General features: G+C 32.3%; 1 protein-coding gene across 1 annotated transcript in view; it reads right to left on the bottom strand.

Annotated features, from left to right (window-relative positions):
• Positions 1-215: 215 nt before the first annotated feature.
• LOC100998409 (ankyrin repeat domain-containing protein 30A-like) overlaps positions 216-17,694 on the bottom strand; it is an 86,851-nt gene continuing 69,372 nt past the window's right edge. The window contains 7 exon segments of the mRNA XM_031652378.1: positions 216-2,044; positions 4,095-4,167; positions 4,266-4,294; positions 6,528-6,618; positions 9,527-9,588; positions 9,927-10,005; positions 15,527-15,599. Coding sequence (XP_031508238.1) covers positions 1,950-2,044; positions 4,095-4,167; positions 4,266-4,294; positions 6,528-6,618; positions 9,527-9,588; positions 9,927-10,005; positions 15,527-15,599 — 502 coding nt within the window. The 3' untranslated portion in view covers positions 216-1,949.

Here is a 17,694-nt window from a genome sequence, read left to right as displayed (position 1 = left end):
CCCTCCTCCCCCTCCCCCCTCCCCATGATAGGCCCCAGTGTGTGATGCTCCCCTTCCCGAGTCCAAGTGATCTCATTGTTCATGGTTAAAATAAGACACTTGAAAGGAAGAGAACCTTCAGAGTATGAGACAGAATATTGTAGAAGTTTCTTTATTTAGGTAGACAAGAATTTGAAATAATCAAATATTTTTGAGAAAATTTTTGATTACAGAAGAAATACATGAATAAACTTAAAAGAAGAAACATATTCCACTATGTTTAAATGAAAGGAAACCAATATTAGATAGAGTATGTAACTTGATCTCAATTAAGACATAATTTCAAAAAAGTATAGCAAGCCCTTCATAAAAATATAAGAATGTTTATTCATAAAGCATTTATTTATTATATGCCAGGAACACATTTGAAAACTTTTCTACACCTTACAATAATGAAAATGATGATGATAATGTTTACCCCACTTTCTGCTTCTTAGTCTTTCCAGGATGTTAACAGAAAAGTTATAAACAAATGTGATCTGTTGTTTTTCTCCACTCCAAATGTCTTTCACCTATACTTTCACACGTCATACCTCTCATGCTTGTTATGGGAGCTTGACTGGCAGTCTCAAAGAAATCTCTGACTACAGAATTTGACTGCCACTCCCATTCCCATCCTAACTGTAAATTTCTTCAATTCTCTCTAACCTAATACTACCTGTCTTTACATAGAGATCACTTATATTTACTTAAGGGTGCTGTTAACTTTTTTTCTATTCCTACCACTTTAACATAAGTCCTCAACCTGTGTGTTCAGGTCTCACTGTTTAGCACACTTTTGCTATTCAGTAAGAACATTACTAATAGTCAAAGCATTTAAAATCTCATCAGAGAGGTCTAACTTGCTAAATTCCTAGCAAGTTTAGAAAACAGTAGTAGTAGCCTGCTGATACTTAACATACCCTTACACTAGACTAGAAATCCACATGTCTGTTGTATTTCCCCAATATTTTTCTGACAATACTGCCATCACGTTTTAAAAAAGTACCCTCGATATTTATTACGTCACTGAATACCACTGTCATCATTATCTTACATTTGTATACACATTTTTCAGTTTACAAAATATTTTTATTTTTATTACAACATTGCTCAATTAAAAATAACTAAGAGGTAGATATTAGCACTAATTCAATGAACAAGGCCACTGACATTTGAACACATGAAATAATTTTCTCCAAGGTTACATAACTAGTAAGTAACAGAACCAGAATACTGACTGGTTTTTTGACTTCTACTCATGATTGTTACTACTATAAAGCAGCTACTTCTAACAACCAGTGAGGCCCTTTCCATCTCTTTACATAGCTGTGATCTCAGAATACAAATATTTATGTGGTTGAAAGCATGGCTGCCACAAAAGAACTCAAAGAGTTCTCTTTGTGAAAATGATGTTTATTCTTTAAAACACTATTCAACCAAATTGTTTTTATTATAGTTACTCAGGTTTCCTATTTTTCTTGCTCTTCCTTTGCCTAAAATATTCCTTAAGCTCTATGCTGTACAATCCAAATATATCAATACTTTCAAGTCCCAAGCATTATCTTCTCAAGTTCCAAGGTATGCAAAACAAGTTTTACCTTTTTCCTCTGAATCCAGATATACCAGAGAATCATAAATTTGCCCACAGGTGGACCCCTGAACTGAAATTCTTCAGTTTTTAGACAATTGTAGATTCAGAACCCAAATAAATTCCTAGAATTTCTAAGCCATATTTTTACACTATACTACACTATCTTCTAAATTTAATCCTGAAAATAAGTGGAATTGCACTATGAAGCAATAATCTGCTTAGCAAATAATAACTGTTTAGTATGTTCTGAAAAATATCAGAAATTGCTGAAGGGCAACATGCAGAGGTAAGACAATAAAGTCAAAGTCTCTAAAGTTTCATCAATCAATATTTGTATTTAAATAATAATAAAAACAAAATTACACAATACCTTAGAACTCCAACGTGATTCTGCATATGTTTCTTGTCCTGATTTTAATGTGAACATATTATCTACAAAATATTAATCATAGATATATTCATGAGAACATTTATTATGATATATTTTAAAACATTTATTATGATACATTTATTATGATATATGATATATTTTAAAACAAATCTATTTTTTTCATGAATTTGTGGTCTTTCTTATTCAACCTGTACATACTTTTTTCAGATTATTCCCACCACTTTTATGGTCAATCTAATAGAATTGCAAACTAAAATATTTTATTCATTAGAATTAAAAAAAAATAGAAATTTGGCTAACTTGTACAAATTATTTCTTCAAAAAGGCAGTAATGTGTTCTTCTTCCCAGAAACAGTATTTCTTGTGCTTGAAATTTAATGAGATAACTTTAATTATATGTTATATTTCATTTTTTTCTATTTTTTAGCAATACTTACTTTGATTGACTCAGCAATCTGTTATTCAAATGAAATTATCAATAAATAAGACTCTTGAGAAATACAACATTTTTTTGTTAACAAACTTTGTCTAACAATTTTAAGTTTCAACATGCATGACAGTATATGTTGTGTATGTGTAATAAATAAGCTTAAAAATCTTTTATTGCATATACATTAAATTTAAAAACTGCTTTAAATATTTTGAGACAGTCTTAAATCAATATCTTCAGAATCACCTTGTGATGCCTTAGAGAAACATTAGAAATCTATATAAAAATAATTGCTTTAAGTAACCTAACGTTCCCATAAAAAAAATTAAATCAATGCCTACACATTAGTAAACATGGTTTACTAATGCTTTATGGTCCATAGGTCACAGTTTTCATTTTTATTAAAGTAGATGATTGTGCATAGCGATACTTGAAATATTTTAGTTTTAGTTTCTAATATATCAAAAATCAGTAGATAAAACCAACTTAAATGAAGACTGAAATCTGCATTTGTTTTTATTTTCATGTATTTGTTTTTTGCATAAACAAGCTTTAATTAGTCATGGTGCAGTTATATAATGGAATTCTATAAAGAACCTAATATAAACAAAACCAGAGCTAATTCTGCCCTTATGGATGGATCTAACAATACAATGCTGATCAAAGAATGTTACAGAAAATTACACACAATGTACAATTATTTACATATTAGAAGTTGAAAACAAATTCTACACATTATCTATGACCATGCACATATGTTGTGTAATGCTTAATCATGCATAGGAACAATAATTTTTAAGAAACTAGTTTAGACAATTGTTTACCTCTAAACAATGAAAAGACACTAAAGCCAAATGCTTCAGAATCACAGTTTTACAAAAATAATCATGAGGAAACGATTACTTCTCCCATTTATTATTATTTATTTATTTATTTATTTATTTATTTATTTATTTATTTTTATTTTTTTGAGACGCAGTCTCACTCTGTCGCCCAGGCTGGAGTGTAGTGGCGCGATCTTGGTTCATTGAAAGCTCTGCCTCCCTGGTGCACGCCATTCTTCTGCCTTAGCCTCCTGAGTAGCTGGGACTTACTTCTCCCATTTTTTAAAAATTAAGGGTACCACACACAAACACACATACACATGCACATAGGCACAAACGTGCACACCACAAACACACATACACACACACACACACACACACAGAGTAAGCTAATCAGAATAAGTGATTTCCTTAGGATGCTTCAAATGACTACGTTCCCATAAGGTAACCAATGTTAAAACATAGTTGGCATGTCAAAAAGTGAAGCTTTCCTTGCAGTGAAGGGTAGAATTTGAATCAATTTTTGAACAGAAAAAATATTAGAGTTTAAAAATTCACCTTATTGAATCTTTAAGTCATACAGACATTCCCAATACAAAACATTACAGTATCAGGACATAAAAGTAGAAACACCTGAAATTAAAGCTACCTTTTACAAAAACTAATTAAAATTTGTGTTCTTATAAGTAATCAGTTTTTCAAATGTGGATGCCATTATTGACATTATTACCTCAAATATTTCCATAATATTTGAAAAATAAACATTGGGGAGATGAGACTATTAATATATCAACTATTGAAATATTCTTTTTAATATACTTGAACTGTAAAATTTACCTGCTCTTAATGTTTGTTTATTCTTCCATTCTAAGCCTTTATTTGGGACAGAGTTTTGCATTTCAATGGCAGGCTAAATGGGTTTGGAAGAAAAATTATTAATAATGAATGTATACTTCACAAAATATGCAGTTAATAAATGATTCAAGATAAAATGATAAAACTCAATACCTCAAAGTCAGAAGGCTTTTCAGGAGACTCTAAAAAAGCAAAAGAGATTTATTATCAGTCATAGGTAAATATGACAAAACCAACCACAAATGAATCCAGTGGTATTATCTAACTAAGTCCTTGTGCTCAGCTTTGAGAATGATTCCTTTAGGTTTAGGGCTTTTTCTTTTGATTTGTTTCTTTAGGACACTCACATGACAGAAATACACGAAGAAACTAGGAATCTAGGCTTCAACAAACATGTACTTAATATTTCAAAAGTGAGAATGTGCTGTGCATGCAAAATGTGTTGATATTAATACGCATATGCTGAGGGATGAAAAGAGAAATGACCTTTGATCAGAGGAGCAAATCATGACCCTGAAAAAATAAATGTCAAAGCTGAATATAGAATCCTACATCATATATTTAATGAAATACATTGGAATAATTTATATCATTACATTCATCATGTTCTTTAATTTGTCGTACAATTGAGACGGTACACCATTATGATGAGAGTTCAGCAGAATGCAGAACTGACATCTCATCACTGAACGTGTAACAAATTGATCAGCTTGGATATTTACTTAGGGGATAATACTAAATAAAATATTGTTTTCCATATCCATGCAGTGTAATCATATGCCTCTAGTTTATCCTCAGAAATTTTCTTGCTTCTGTATCCTCTAGCTTATCCTCAGAAATTTTCTTGATTCACTAATGCAAAAAATATATACAAAACTCATTAAAAATATTGCTTTCAATGTTGATGTTTACTTGAAAATTTATGATAACATAGTTATTACATATAAATAACATTTTATATGTTTAAATCAGGAAAATATTTACTTAAAAAACAATTTTAGAATTCAAGTAATAAATTCAGTAATTTGTTTTCTAAAAATTAGTCTGCTTTGTTTATTATGGTAAGTGTCTAATGGATTTTTATAGAATAACAATTTTACCAAAACAATTTGCTTCATTAAAAATAAAGCCAATGCTCTTAGATTCAAATATCTTTCATTTGAATAGCTAATATCAACAAAATATAAACATTTTATGCCTGATAGTATTAGAGAAAGCTAATGAGTCACCATGGTTTACTCCAATTCTAGTAATCCTCCCGCTTCCGGTAGTCTCTGGAGTACCCACAATCTAATCTGCTGAAGTGCAAATATTGTAAATGCATCTGAAGTGAATTCACTCAAATTTCCTTTTCAGAAACTCCAAAGTTGCCTGGCTATCTTCTTTCTTGCCCCATTTCATGCCTCACAATCCCTCTTTCTTAGCCAAAATTTCTTAGTCCACATCTGTGGTCTTGATTATTCCCATTCAACATCTTTTAACATCAATTTTCCCAACACTTTCTTTCTCTTTGATTAGGGTAGTATCTGACATCTGAAATTACTATTTCTTTACCTCTTTTTTCCCCTATGGCCAGAAACATACTCAGAAATAAAAGCAATATAATGCTTTCCTTTGACCCTGTTATGTCTTGACCTTCTATCCAACTGCCCTTCTTCCAGATTTTTCCAAAGGAAAGGCTGTTCCCTTGCTACTTAAGAGTGAGGTCCAAGGACCACCAGCGACAGCATCACTTGAGAACTTATTAAAAATGCCAGAATCCAAAGTCTGCTGAATCACCGCGTGCATTGTTAACAAGGTATTCAGCTGATTTTCCGAAGTGTGAAAACTTCTGATCTATACTGAGTATATATGACAAATTATATACACGCATGGCTGTGCAAATATACTTATATTCACATATTGCTGATAAAATACAACTCTCCATGGTCAGGTGCTTCCATCCCTAATGCCTTCCCTCCAGTAAGAAAGACAAGAGTGACAACATGTTTGCTGTAATTCTCTGGCAGATTTTGGTAATGGAAGGTCACTTTATATTCTTCCCAGCTTTCTAACCATGCTCTATCTTTCTTTCAAGAATTATTTTATTTTACCATTCTCCATTATGTAAACCTGCTTCTTGTTCCCTCATGTACTCCCTGTACTCTCTGTCTTCCTCAGTCTTCATTCCCTCTTTTACTCCTTTCCTCGGGTCTTAGAGTATACTGAATTTAAACTAATGATTCAGCTATTTTGTTGATACTCTCAGTATAATCTGTTGCCAACACCTGAGATGACGTATAACTTTCACTCCTTTTGTTCTTCCATGCTACACATTTAAAAAATAATTTTCTTTGATTGTCAGAGCATACCAGTCCTCATGCTTTGAGACAAACATTTGGTCAAAAGATGTTTTAAATAAAAAATGGTTCTTACCTTCTATTTTGCCATTTATTGTCTTTATTTCTTTTTGATATGTAGCCTCAGGTAAACACACATAATTCTGTGTATCATTCAAAGAGATAATCTGTTAAAGATAATATTAATAAATAATTTCCTTTTTTACTATTTTTTTATTTTATTTTTCTGAGACGAAGCCTCGCAGGGTTGCCCAGTGGCATGATCTCGGCTCACTGCAAACTCCGGTTCCCAAGACCAAGTGATTCTCCTGCCTCAGCGTCCCGAGTAGCTGGGACTACAGGCATGAGCAATCACACCTGGCTAAATTTTTGTATTTGTAATAGAGACAGGGTTTCACCATGTTGGTTAGGCTGGTCTCAGAGTCCTGACTTCAAGTGATCCGCCTACCTTGCCCTCTCAAAATACTGGGATTACAGGCAAGAGACATCATGGCCTGCCTCAATAAATAATTTCAATTTAAAAATAATAATGACAAGCATCATATTTTTATTAAAAGTCTTTTTTAAAACACATTTTTTAACTTTAAAAGCAATTAGATTTAAGGCTGTTCACATACTGAAAACCAAAACATTTCAAGAGAAAACCTCAAATATTCTCTGTAGATCACGCTTATCTTTTATTTTCATGTGGCTATTGACTAGGTTACTGAGCAAGGAAAATAAATCATATTCACAAAAAAATTCATTCATGTGCATATTTTAAAAGGAATTTACTTCAGAGTATCTGCCTTACACTGTAATCCTCACCAAAAATGATAGAACATTTCAAACAAAATACAACACGATTAAACATGTGACATATGCATAATTACAGATTTTTTGGTTAAAAAATATGCATGGCATGAAGAGAATTTTCAGAGTGTGTTATGTGAAGTAGGAATAGAACTCTGTAAAAGCTGTTTCATTTAAGAAAACAAGGGCTTAAAATAATAAGAATAAATTTTAAACTTTTTTGCTGATAAAGAACTGCTTGAATAAAAGGAAAGATTCATAAGGAAAACTAATATTTATGTTATTTTTAAATGAAAGCAAACAATCATTAGATAAAGCATGCAATTCATTCTTAAGACATAACTTCAGAAAAGTAGAGCAAGCCTTCATCAAAAGAGAAAAATAAAACAAGTATTCGTGAAACATGTAACATGTGCCAGGCACGTATTTGCAGACTTTTCTTCACCTTAGAATAATGAGGATGATGATGATGTTGCTGGTTACCCCACTTTCTGCTTCCTAGTCATTCTGGGTTGTTAAGAACAAAATGATGAACAAATACGGTCCACCGTTCTCTCTGTTCAGAATGTCTTCCTCCTAGACTTTCATATGGCATACTCCTCATCTTTGAGATGGGAGATTAAATGGCAGTCGCAGAAAGATCTACCCTGACCATAGAATTCCACTGCCACTCCCATACCCGTGCTAATTATGAAGTTCTTCAATTTTCTCTAACCAAACATTCTCTGTTTTATTTTTAAAGAAAAAGTTACAGTGACTTATAAGTGTTTTTTATTTGTTATTCTCTTCCTACTACTACAGCATAATCCCACATCTTGGATATTCAGAGACTCACTGCCTAGCACAGAGTTGATACAAAGAAATTACTCCAGGTCAACACATTGAAAATCTCATCAGGGAAGTAAGTCTAACTTTCCAAACCGCTATATTTCTATGGAAAATCTGCAGTAGTAGCCTGCTGAAAGTTACCAACCCCTTACCCAAAATTAGAAATCCACATGCCTGTTCTTACTCCCCATTCTTGTGCTAACAATACTGCTTACGATAAATGTCACTTTGATCATTTTGTCTTACATTTGTATACAGATTTTTCAGTTTACAAAATGTTTTCACATTTGTTACAACGTTATTTCATGACATGCACCTAAGAGGCAGACATGAGCACTGTTTTTATAAACAAAATTACTGGTATTTGATTAGGTTAATTGATTTTTCTCCAAGTTCCCATAGCTAGTAAGTGACAGAACCAAAATACAGACTTATCTTTGACATCCACTCACTGCTGTTACCATTGTGCAGCTGCTGCTTCCACCTAACTGGTGAAGCCTTTCCTATCTCTTCCACATCCACAGTTGTGGTCGTGGAATACATCATTATTATTTGATATCTATGTGGCTGCAAACATTACTGCCACAAAGGGACTCGAAGAGTTCTATTTGTGAAAAGAATGTCTACTTATTAAAACACTACTCAAACAAATTGTTGTTATTATAGTTTTACAGGTGTCCTATTTATCATGTTTATCCAACTTCTGAAATGTTCCTTCAGATCTATACTGGATAATCAAAATATATCAATACTTTCAAGTCCCAGGCATTATCTTTTCAAGTTCCAAGTTGAGCAAGACTAAGACTGTAGTTTAAACTCTTTCTCCCTGAATCTAATTAGAGCTTTTGTACATCTAGATATACATACACAGAATCATATATTTGCCCACAAATGAATGCAGAAGAATTAGTTTTTAGACAAACTTAACTTCAGAACTCAAAGAGATTCCTAGTGCCTTCTAAGCCTTATTTTCTTTTGCACTATTCTACACTGGCTTCAAAATCAATCCTGCAAATTAGCAGAATTGCACTATGCAGCTGTTATCTACTTGGCATATGATTATAAAGTATGTTCTGATAAATGTCAGAAAATAATTTCTTTTTTTCTTTGTTTGTTTTCTGAGACGGAGTCTCGCTCTGTCGCCCAGGCGGGAGTGCAGTGGTGTGATCTGGGCTCACTGCAAGCTCCAACTCCTGGGTTCACACCATTCTCCTGCCTCAGCCTCCTGAGTAGCTGGGACTACAGGTGCCCGCCACCATGCCAGGCTAATTTTTTTTTATGTTTAGTAGAGACGGGGTTTCACCGTGTTAGCCAGGATGGTCTCGATTTTCTGTCTTCGTGATCTGCCCGCCTTATGGACACAATCAGAGGTGACAGAATAAAGTCAAATCATCTGTTTATGTTTTAAGACTAGTTAAGTTTTAAGATAACAACAATAACAACAACACACAGTACCTCAGGAACTGAAGTTGATTTTGTATCTTCTTTTTGTCCTAATTCAGATATGGGCATCTTATCTACAAAATGTTGTTCACAGTATGAGAAAATGAGTTCACATATATGAGAACATTTATTACTGTAAATCATAATACTACATGCAAATCTATTTTCATTTATGAGTATTTCAAAAATAAAAGTAATAGCAAAAATAGAGTTTCAGAATTGAAGCAGGTTCAGAAAAAAGAATTGATAGTATGAAGAAAGATAGCAAAAAGTATTTTTTTAAGTAGACATTGTATTTCAGTCCATAAAATTGTTTTCTAAATAATAGCATTTAAGCATAGAAAAATTTTCAGAGATATTCACTAAATTACCACTTCTATTATTTTGGTATAAAAAACAAAATTGTCATTACTTGTTTGATCTTGTGGAGCTCGTTCAATAATGCCAATATCATGTTTTTGTTGTCCAGTTACTGTCTTTGTTGCTCCCTCCTATTACAAACAAAAAACAGAAAGCAACAACAACAACAATAAAAACTTCAGAAAAAATTGTGTTTATTAACTCAGTCACTCACACAATTTGTCATTAAGACAAACAACAACAACAACAAAAACACACATTGTATCTATCAAATCATAGGCGCTATTCTGGGAAAAGCAGAAAATATCCATGGAAGATAGATTCTGGCCTATATTCAAGAAATGGTAGAGATATGTGAAAACAAATAAGAACAGAAAAGTATATTTCACCAGTTTTACAATTTAAGTCATTAAAATACATGAGGGCAAAAAGGAGAGAAAAATCAGTTTTACCTGAAAAGCATAGAAAATGCTGCCATAATGGGGCCATATTTGGAAGGACAGACAAAGTGCAGAGTCAGGATACAAAGACTCTTGGTGCAATAGCATGTGCAACATAATAAGGCATGAAACAACATGGCAACCGAGGGATGCCAAAGTTATGTGGTAAAACTGGAACACAGTCAGAGGAAATGAGTTGAAGAGATAAAATGGGGCCAAACCATACACGATATGTGTCACACTAGAATGTGAAATTACCCCTTCATGTAACAGGTATGCACTCAATATGCAGATGAGTTACATCATTACAAATATATTTTTGAAAGGTGACCCTTCCAGTGGTGTAAAGATGAACATGGGGAGATGGGGCAAAAGTAGAAAGGAGTACTTCAAAATTATAGATAGAGAGTTAATTATGGAATAAGATATGGAAAATTATAAGAAGGTAGATAATACAAAATTTGGTATGTGACTGGATTGGTGACCTGGAGGAGGGTTGAAGTGCAGGATGTGGGGGACAGTTGAAGTGCCAGTTGAAGTGCTTGGGCATTTCATGGCTACTTCCTAGGTGTTATTTACTAGGATGGGGAAACTAGATGACAGAGTAGATTACAACAGATCAGAAAAAAGTCAGGAAAAAAATAAAAATGATGTTTTCAGTTTGAGACCTATAAGATTTCAGGCATCCAAGGGGCTTGGAAGAAATATCTGGATAAATACATTTGGAGTATGAGTAGATTATCTACATGAGGAAAATTACATGGTGATGAGAAAATAAATATTTGTAAGATAGACTAAATGGGTAGAATTAACACAGATCTATGCAGACTGCTGAAATTTTGAAAATGAAATCAAAAGGAGAGAGAAAAACGTGGGTTTAAATCTCTCAGTTATATATTTTCAAATTTATTTCAAGAATATAATTTTATTTATATAGGTAAATATTTCTGAAATATTATTGTAATATGCATCTTTGAATTGAATGAAAACATTTAATTTTAAAACAAGATTCTACAAAACGACCTTTATAAAAACCTTGCAATTTTTAATTGTACAAGAGAAATACTTACCCATAGAATTATGAGGCATTTTTAAGTACTACTGTAAAGTGAGATAGAAATGTGAAACCCTGGTTTAAAATCATATGCTTTTCTTATGTTCCTGTAAACAATATAATACTCGGTCAAATTGCCTATTGACACCATATAAGATGGTAGTTTAAAATTGGAGGAAATATCTCATATAAAGAAAATTAAGCAATAATTATTCAAGTTGAAGATTTCATAGTTTTTACATATATCTATGATTGTCAAGCAGGATTCAGTATTCACAGGAGAAGTGAAGAAAGAAACTAAAAAAAATTCAAGTCGACAGGATTCCTGAGTTTTAGAAACAAACAAATATATGTGCAAGGTGTAATAGTTATGAAGACTAAAGTTAATAAGGCTTCCTGGAAAGAATATAAAATATCCCCATTGCAAGAGATATTTTTAAGAGTAAAAAGTATTCTTCCAATGATAAATTTGTTTACTATGCTAACAATCTTCCCTTACATATCATTTTATAATATGTACTTTAAAAAAATTCACAAATATTGATTACATTCAGTTGATGTGTGCATATAATACCATTACATACAGGTATTATGAGCAAAAGATGTCAGAATATTTCTAGAGATTAATAATTTCTACATTTATTTCATTGAGAGTGTTGTAGCTTAAAAGTGATTTTTCTCTTTTAAGATATACAGATTAAGACCCTTGTTCACATGATCAGAAAATTTAATTTTAATAACAAGCTTAAATAAAATGCTTATTTATTTATACTCTATTATCAAAAATATTCAAAACAGCTATCAAGGTTATATCAAAGAGTAAGATAAATTAGTTAAATAATCTAAGAATACGTCAAATATTAAGTTAGAAATCTTAAAACCAGAAGCTAAAGAATCAAAAAGTAATAATTCACAATAAAGTTAACAAAGCCTAAAACAGATTTCACTTTGCATTCTGCATTATTGTAAGTATGACTAGATTAAATATAAAACATAAAGTTACTAAAAGAAGTAAAAATTAAATTTTTGTTCCTTGTTTATAATTTTTTTGTTGACACACTATAAATGTACTTGTTTTGTGGGTGTATGTTATCATTTAATATATTTACATAATCAAATCAGAATAATTGAGATATTAATCACCTTAAGTATTTATTTTTCCTTTATGTTAGAAACATTCAAATTATTCCCTGCTAGGTATTTCAAAGTGTACAACAAATTGCTCTTACCTATACTCGTCCTTATATTTTCTGTCGGCTTTTTGTTAAAATCTGCTATAAGTCACTCAAGGACACCTGAGCTACATTTTATTAGCTGGCAATGTTTTCTTAATTTTTATTTTAAATAATTTATATCCTATCTTTTATTCTAGAGAGTTCCTGCTCTCATTTAATCCACAATTTTTGCTGTGTTTTTATAAGAAACTGTCTCATCCTGTCTCATGTAATCTCTATGTTTATCTTACCCTTCTTCAACCAATTAATTCCTATCATCGCCTTCATCTAATTTATTATTATACAAACATGGTGGTGTCCATTAGATTATTTTTTAACCAAAATAATCTAGGACAAAAATGTACTCTTCCACAGTTTGTAGTATTATAGAAATAATTAAAATTTTAAAATTACATGTTATATTTTGAAATATCTTCACAATTTACAGTTGTATTAATTAACTCTTATGTGGAAAAATGTGAGAGTTTAGTTTTTAATAGTACCTTATTTAACTGGGTTTGCATTGAAATGGTATAGGTTGTTCCTATTCCGTGTGGCAAAATGCTAAGTATAAATAATTGTATAAATTCTGATTCTTCCACGAAACAGAGAAAAAAAGAATAAATCATGGGGGGGGTGTGATTGATTAATGAAAATCATACATAGCAACTAAATAGAAACTTGTAAATAAATATGCTAACAATTGAGACAGAGATGCCCTCAAAAGCAGACACTGAAGAAATGTATTGTGTGAGAAAAATGCCTGGGGTAAATCATTTTTTAAAAGGTGATGGAGGAGGGAGAAACAAACAAGAGACATGATCAGTCAATCAAGTATGAGCTTCAGTCATGAAAGAAAAGGAAAAACAGCTACTATATAAGACATGTGATGAAATACACAAAATACAGCCTTTTGTTAATAATATTGCTGATCGGTATTTACACTACAATTGGTTATTTTGTTAATACCTGTGTAAGAAAGATTTTAATTTTAATATTATATAATAAGACAATTAGTTAAACATGATCTTCAGCCAATACTTAAAAGCGAGAACATTCTTACTACAGAGAGAGAAAAAACTTAAAAAGGAATATTTCATAAACTTTTCACCTGAAGAAAGTATTGGTAATCAGAATTTTAGAATAATGTACTCCTTGAAAAGATATGCTTAATAGAACATGAGTTTCGGCTGGGAGCGGTGGTTCACGCCTGTAATCCCAGGACTTTGGGAGGCCGAGGAGATTGGATCATGAGGTCAAGAGATCGAGACCATCACCCTGTCTCTACTAAAAATACAAAAATTAGCTGGGCATGGTGCCATGTGCCTGCTGTCCCAGCTACACGGGAGGCTGAGGGAGGAGAACTGCTTGAACCAAGAAGGTGAAGGTTGCAGTAAGTCGAGATCGCGCCACTGCACTCCAGCCTGCATGACAGAGCAAGGCTCCATCTCAAACAAACAAACAAACAAACAAAACCATAAGTTGGGACTAAAATATATTAAAACTTTTTAAATCTAAACTCCATTGGAGGATACTAGAAAACATAGTGTAAACTTCTTTCCTATTTACTACATATCTCTGATTTATTGTTCTTCTTATTTAAGACATATTTTCTCAAGATAATGCATGTGAATTTATGCATTCTAAATACTAAAATGTAAATTTAAGCCATATTTTAGAAATGCATTAGATCTAATTATAAGATATATTATGCATATTATCTTACTTATAATATTCCATCACATAAAAATTCATTTGTCCGCTTATTTATTCACATTGAAAACCTCTTAAAATGCTTTTTACAGGCAAGACTGTATTCTGGGTACACTAGGATGCACACAAGTGTTTTCTAACCTGCAGTATCTCATAGTGATGCAAGAGCTTCAAAATGATTATTTAAATACCTAAATACAAAAATCTTCTGAAATTTAAAATTTTCAAACGGGATCAAAGATCTTTGAACAATATATTTAAAAACAGCAGTTTAAATACTCTGAAATTAAAATCTTACCATATGCTTATTAAGAGTCTCTGCTTCCAGAACTGGTCATTTACTTGGGGTAAAAACTGCATTCTTCATTTAGTTGAAGAATTTAAAGTCTACTTTTAATGAAATAACTTAGAAAACACACTGGCATGCTTTAATAATACAGACTCTGAGAAAGAGAATTTACATTTCTAAATTTCTACCACTATTTTTTAAATTAGAGGTAGGGTCTCGCTATGTTGCCCACACTGGTCTCAAACTCTTGGGCTCAAGGAATCCTCCTGCATCAGCCTCCTTGGTAGCTGGAACCACAGGCATGCACCACTATGCCCAGATAAATTTTCACAATTTCTAATATTATTTTGGTCTTACTAAAGAACCAGGAAGAGAAACTGAGAAAAAGCTCTCTCCTAAAAACGACATGAAATCAAACTAATATCTGCCAAAAAAACCTATATGCTATGTGGCACAGCTTCGGAACTGAACTTTATCAGAGAGATTCTTTGATTACTACAGTAAGTAACTGGATCCATTAAAGATAAATTTAAGCATGAGGGTTTTTTTTAAAGTTACAATAGAATAATTTTAAAAGTCACAGTAAGTTTACTTATGCAAATAAACCTTTACCAGATTTTATACATTCTCTATTGTGGAAAAGATTTTTTCTAACATAACGTTCCTGTCACTGTGTATTTTCCAGTACATTCCGTTTTTTGGCCCTCACACCCTGAAAGTGTTTACCAATCATTTGTTATTTACTGAAGTAAAAAAAAAAAAAAAAAAAAAAAAAAAAAACTGTTTAAATCAACTACTCATATTTCTATAAAATGTTTTCATCTGACCAACTTTATATTACCAACATGAAATAATGATACACCACTGCTAAACATGAAAAGTAAATACTATACAGAACTAGATTCCAACTGAGAAAATCAACTAAATAAGAGACTATTTTACCTTGGTAGCAAGATTAAAGTCTTCCTCAACTTTTGGAGACTGTGAATTTTCAGTAGTCAGTTTGCCAAAAAGACTAGAGAAAAAAGATATAATAAAAATGAGCAAACTCATATATTTAAAAAGGAAATCTGCTAGTTCATATCTTGGTGCTCACTCCAAAAAATGAGAACAAAAAACAAAATCTGGGGAAAGATCAGTCCTCGATATATTAAATCATGTTTCTCGGTATAATTAAAATATGCCCTCTGTTTTTAAACAAGATTTCATTTATCTATTTTTGACTCTACCTCCCTAACCTATAACATTCAATGAACACTCACTCTTAGTTTTACAAAAAATAGTGACTGCCAATATAATTGGCATACCCTGAGTCTAATTCGTTCTCACGAACTGTCCTCTATGATGAACTGAAAATGTACTTAATGACTGACTTAACTTTTGATATCTAAACTGGAACAAACTTGATAACCTAAAATGAGGAAGAAAGATACAGTTACCTTGTCCCTTATCCATTGTCTATCTCTGATTCAAAGACTAATCTGTGTCACTGGAAAATGACATTCTTTGTTTTTAAGCATAAAAACCACTTTAAAAGGCCCGACAGAGCCTTTTTAAAAAAGGCTCAAAAAAAAAAAAAAAAGGAAAAAGAAAAAAAAGGCCCTGTTGCTTCCCTTCACCCTAAAACACTACAGAGAGTCCCCTGAAATATTTGAAATGCTGAAAAGCTGAACCTACAAATGTCAAATTACAAATGTATATTTGTTATTGGGAATATTTTTCTCACAAAAATTGAAACATTAAAAATAATAAAATCGAACTACTTATTTTATACTTGTCCTTCCTTGTTCAGGTCTACATAAACTAGCAAAGCCTTAAAAATCTTCGTAGGTACTTATACCTAAGGAGAGAGTCTGCTAGAAAAACTGAGTCCTGATAGTTGGATTTCTCTAAGTACTATATGTACACAGAGAGAAAGATCTGGAAGTGGAAGTCACTATATATAGTGAAAATTTCTCCCACTTCCAGATCTTTCTTCTGCAGGACTTCATGGCAGTCTCCAACCTTTAAACATTCTGCTCATCAAGGCACAGATTACTGAAAAGATAAACCCAATGACCAACCAAGAAGCTCTGTATTTACCTGTTCCTGAAAAACAACTAAATGGAGTCTCAGTCAGTCATTCACCTCCAGCATAAGCATGTTACCAAAAACCCAGCTGAAGCTCCATGACTTATTTGACAGTCAATCTTACCCCTGCTTTACATGTACATGGGTAGGACATCAGAGGCCTGGAAAAAGAGGCAAAGGGGAGGGGACACCTGCCTTGAGCCACAGATCTATGTAATTCAGCAACCTTCAATCCCCTAGCACTCGAGGGGCTTTAAGCCACTCCTGTGAAATTTGGGGTGAAAGAACAGAATAGGACATTTCTATCTGATTGTGGAGACTTTTCCCAGTGGCTTTTTTTTTTTTTTAATCTTTCAGTAAAAAGCTTGAAGTTTGTCCATTCCTCCAATTAAACAAGCAAAAAAGCAGCAACCTATTCAGGACTTCTTTTGAACCCTATTTTAGTATGCCTTTCTACATAACTCCCTATGTCATCTGTGTTTTTGTTCCTCTAATTTGTCTTCACCAAACTTGTCATAAGATCCAATATTCCGATCTCTTTGGTAAAACCCTTACTCCTACCAACCCTGGGATTGTTTCGCTTCAAATTTGGCCTTTCCCTGGTAACTCCATTCTTATCTACTTCTACAGGGTTCTCCAGCTAATTCCATTCTTATCATTTTCCATTTGTTTAATTAGATCCATTCCCTTTCCTGTGTATTATTCAAACACTTACTTACATGATGATATAAAAACAAGAGTAATGGGCTTTGAAATGAGTTTAAATATTACTTCTGATACCTCGTATATTTAAATAAGTCACTTTGAGTTTCAGATTCTCCATCTGACAAACATTTTTCCAGGATATTAAATACAGGTTTACATTGAAAGTATTTTGATTAGTCTCCAAGAGTCTTTAAAATCCTAAAATTCCATGTGCTTTAATTTTAGCTATAGAAAAATGGGACTGGCAGAAAGGAAAAAAATTACAGAAGAAAAGAACACCAAGGAATTCAGAGAAGAAAGTAATCAGGAAAAGATTATAAATAAGTCATGGAAGA

The sequence above is a fragment of the Papio anubis genome, chromosome 11 (assembly GCF_008728515.1).
Source record: "Papio anubis isolate 15944 chromosome 11, Panubis1.0, whole genome shotgun sequence".
NCBI lineage: Eukaryota > Metazoa > Chordata > Mammalia > Primates > Cercopithecidae > Papio > Papio anubis.
The sequence above is the reverse complement of the archived record's forward strand: the minus strand, read 5'-3'. Positions and strand labels throughout refer to the sequence as shown.